The following is a 4,414-nucleotide window of genomic DNA, read 5'->3' as shown; positions in this document are numbered from 1 at the left end:
CACTGATCACCTGTAACTACAAATACATCGCAGTCGCCTAGTTACGTTTGAATTCACTCAGCAACGTTGACATACGATAGCTTCAACTTTTCAAGTAAAACTTCGCTTCCGAGGTAATTTTTAAAGAGTTATGGTGTGAGGAATATCACACAGTGTGTCATCTTTGTAATTAAGCAAAGAAGGCGTCAGAAGACGGGGGGTTGCGCCGAGGAGAATGTTCTCGGATCTCATTTCCATGCAAATGAGGGTAGCACTTGTTATACATCAGATGACGGTAGGCAGACGCGATAACAGCACTGCCGAGCGACGAGACGACGTACAACTCGGTCGGGTTATACTTGATCGATAAGTAATACGTTATGATAATGACTTCGACATGCCGCACACTATTTAGACTTGAGACGACTCTTAATGAAAAACAACACTCATGGAAGGAGATTCAAAATCGGATCTCGAGGAACTTTTCAACTCGATGTCGCTAAATCGATATAAAATTCAAGACTAACTTAATTAACGAACTGGTGTATAATCTTCGGGACGGAGTTTACAACTTCAGTTACTCCAGCTCCCTCCTAGCTCTAGCTAATGTTAACCATAAGTTTTTGTTTAAATTGGCCAGGTTTTTCATGAAGGAACTTGCTGAACTTAGTCAGAGCACAGTAACAATACAAGTAGAAGTAATTATAGCCTTAGAAACTAGTCACTATACTACCAATAAAAATATTAGTTTGTTTTTTTCTTCAACTCCATATCCTAAATAGTAACTTTGAGAAGAATCGCCATAGCGTCACATTCTGCCTTAATCAATGTAGGAGCTTAAACATTTAAAAAAGAAACAAAATATATTTAAAAAACTTTCAGTCATTTAATTGGAACAAACTATCTAACTAAGTCTAGTTCTTATATCTAAAAGTCTTTTAAAACAACATGAACACTCATGTACTCTCTCTCTCTTTTTCTATCTCATCAATCAGTTGCAGTATTCCCATCTTCAATTTCCTCTTCTCTCTAATTGAAAAGTTCCTTATGTCTGGTAGTATACTTTTGAAAAATGTGAGATCTTCGTTATCATCTTCTGTGGTAGATTGGCCTTCAAATGAGTACCTTCTCTTCTTATTTCTATCATAAGATTCACTAGCTGGTCTCGAAGACTGGACTGTGTCCGCTTCTTGCTGTTTATCAGGTCTGGTACTAACATCAGGTTTGATATCAATATGGTTCCATTCTTCTTCATTATACACAGCTGATTCGTCAATATTATCCACGTTGACGTAGTTACAAGGATCGCTGTTTGTTTCTTCTGATTTGTCTTGGTCTTCTTGTAGTTGCCTGAAAACGCTAAATAATTTATTACCACGACTAGTCAGAGCGTTGTAAAGTCAGTAGGAATTGTGAGATATACTAAATTAACTTAAAAAATATGGTTTACTCGCGTAAATTAATGGAGGAAATCTACTAGTTTCGAGTCACAGAGAGTCTCTCGAGCAGCGTGCGCAGACGCGGCGATGCGGCAATGCAGTCCCTCTGTGACTCGAAACTAGTAGAGCTTTCCTCCATTAATTTACGTGAGTAAACCGTGATTTTACAGTTAACATAGCATATAAATTAGCTAACGTTTTCAAAATACAAAGGAAGTAGTAATAATAAGAAACTTACCCCTTAGATCTGAGAAAGGGTTCCAAAAACCTTAAGTGATCGCACAGATAATATTTTTTGCAAGTGTTCTCATTGCTGAAGGGGCTCATTGCAAGTTTGGACTTGTATCTGTTGAATGATGACCTTATTCCTTTCCATTTCACCTTTAGTTCTTCAACTGCAAGAAAAAATTAAAATTAAAACGATGAATTTCATAACCCCGAAGGGGTAGGCAGAGGTGCACATTATGGCACCTAATGCCACTGTACAATGTACACTTACTTTTCACAATTTATGTTGTAAGTCTCATTAATAGGGGGTGAGCCTATTGCCATATACCGGGCACGATTTCAGAGCCCGTGCTACTATTGAGAAATTATCGAAAAACCGAAAAAAGCCCAGCAATACTTCGCCCCACCCGTTGAATCGAACCCGAGACCCCATGGACGACACGACCACTTGGCCAACGAGGCTGTCAAGGCACTCTGAGCAGACTCTCACTCTCATTCTTAGACTGTTCGATTAGTATTGTTGATAATTTAATATAATTTTAAAATACTTAAGTTAATACTTCACCCATGGAATAGATAATAAATGTATAATCGCCGCACTCATGATAACTTAACCCAGTCCTTAGCAATTGTTTCCGATACAAAATCGTTACTAATGAATACCTTAAAGGTCTCTGAGTGCGGCAGTAAGGAACACCTTAATTTAGGTAAAATGTATGTGCATATTATTTACCTGTGCATTCTTCATTCAATTCAGTCCTCACATGATTCGCAACTTTGGCCCAAGACATCTCCGAAAATCGAGTTCTGTATGTGTCCAGACTGGCATCGTAGATTTCTGGGTACCTTTGGACTATTTTTACAAACTCTATCATCAGGTTCTGACTATCCCTCATGGTTACCTGTTGAATAATTTGAGGATGTTTATTATAACTCGTATCGTATCGCCTTTTATTCCCGAAGGGGTAGGCAGAATTGCACATTACGGCACGTAATACCACTGTACAATGAACACCCATTTTTCACCATTTGTGTTACCATGTAATAGGTTGCCTATTGCCATATACCGGGCACATTTCCAAACTCCGAGCTACTAGTGAGAAATTTTCGAAAACCCAAAAAGTTCCCCAGTACTACTTTACCTGAGCCGGGAATCGAACCCGAGACCCCATTGCCGACAGTCGCACTCTTACGATCACTCGAGCAACGAGGCAATTGTAATTTAATATATAATTTATAAGTTATTTCATCACATTTTATCAAAGGTTATGCTGCAAGTCTTTAGATATTCCTAGAGTGCATTCGATTAAAGTCATATCAATCAATACTACGTGGTTTCTCGTGGTCCGCCTACATACATACAACGGCCACGTGCCTAAAGGTTACGGGAAGAAAGAGCTACTTGAGTACAATATTGTATAACAAATATATAGGTACCTACTTTCAAATTAGTTACGATTCTAAGAAAATATTCGATTGAATTCTAGTTTCTTATATTAACCCGTCGTGTTCCTAAAACGTTTTAGGAACACGACGGGTATTGTATCCACATAATGTATTTTCTATTGTGTCTTATATACAAGAAGTTAAAGCAAATGTACGATTGTCGCGGCGGCTGGGCCACGCAAAGTGTAGTGGCTTCGATTCCCGCACGGAACAACTCTTTGTATAATCCGCAAATTGTTGTGTCTGATCTGGGTGTCATGTATATGTAAACTTGTATGTTTGTAAACGCACCCACGACACATGAGAAAATCCAAGCAACGTTTTTATAAAAAAAATTATATTAAATGGTTCCCAAAGAGACAGGAAAATAAGTACATATATCATAACAGATGATCTCTTTAAAGATAAACAAGCGTGATTATACTTTGTTAAGTGTTAGTAACAGTTAATGTTTGGGTGCAAAGTTACATGCAGAAATCACCACGCGCTGTGCTAAGTTAGATCGCGCGCGAAACACAAACTGTATGGTAGGTAGCTACATACTTGTAGTGATGAGTATTTTAACAATCAATTACTTATATTACAATTGATTAACAAAGGAATAACAATACAGAGACTTAGTACGCTTCTTGCCATCTACTAATCACATACAATATACAGTTTGGTACAAATGTTGATATCAATTAATTAGAAAGCTAATTATACAGCAACATGTTGTATATTAACAAAATAAAATCAAATACTGAAATAACATAAAACTTACGTAAGTAGTTCCAGAGTTGTTATTAAGGAAAATATTTGTTTACACGATAAAACACTGTGACCTTCCTCTCAACTCGTAGTATACTGACGCGCCACAGAGCCACGCAGCGCTCACTCTGTCTCACTCCAACACCTTCGTCAGAGCGAGACGGAGCGATGCGGTCGTGCGACGCCACAGGGACGCGATGTTGCCATGCCGTTCTAACGTCACCTACATGCCAGATATTTGTTCAACACACACATTTCGATGCTCAATTTAAAGTAAACTACAATAGCACCGCATAAGACTCAAATTACAATGTAGATTTCGTGTAGATGAAGTTTGTAGCCGTTTGGCGCGAAACTCTTCGTGTCGTGACTCACGTTGCCGTATCGCTGCCGACACAGTCACTTGTCAACGACAATTTTTGTGTTAATTATACATTCATGGATAAAATCACGATTAGTGTTGAACAACTACTGAAAATTATATTGTATATTTAGATTTTTTTAATTGTCCGCTCGTTTTGTCACGCTTTCTGTTCGTGTGTTATTTAATGCGGATATTTTAAATATAGAAA

General features: G+C 38.0%; 1 protein-coding gene across 2 annotated transcripts; it reads right to left on the bottom strand.

Moving 5' to 3' along the window:
- Positions 1 to 843: 843 nt before the first annotated feature.
- On the bottom strand, positions 844 to 3,994 carry LOC118268308 (uncharacterized). 2 transcript variants are annotated; one of them, XM_035582749.2, is made up of 4 exons: positions 3,856 to 3,994; positions 2,380 to 2,548; positions 1,657 to 1,813; positions 844 to 1,338 (listed from the first exon to the last, which is right to left on the bottom strand). In XM_035582749.2, exons 2-4 carry the CDS (start codon positions 2,540 to 2,542, stop codon positions 936 to 938), a joined length of 723 nt encoding a protein of 240 aa, XP_035438642.2. In that variant the 5' UTR covers positions 2,543 to 2,548; positions 3,856 to 3,994; the 3' UTR covers positions 844 to 935. The 2 variants fall into 2 exon arrangements, with proteins under 2 accessions (XP_035438642.2, XP_035438643.2); XM_035582750.2 differs by having other exon boundaries at positions 844 to 1,329.
- Positions 3,995 to 4,414: the final 420 nt, after the last annotated feature.

Source organism: Spodoptera frugiperda, chromosome 29 (assembly GCF_023101765.2).
Source record: "Spodoptera frugiperda isolate SF20-4 chromosome 29, AGI-APGP_CSIRO_Sfru_2.0, whole genome shotgun sequence".
Classification (NCBI taxonomy): Eukaryota; Metazoa; Arthropoda; class Insecta; order Lepidoptera; family Noctuidae; genus Spodoptera; species Spodoptera frugiperda.
Note: the sequence above shows the minus strand (reverse complement) of the source record. Positions and strands in the feature narration are given on the sequence as shown.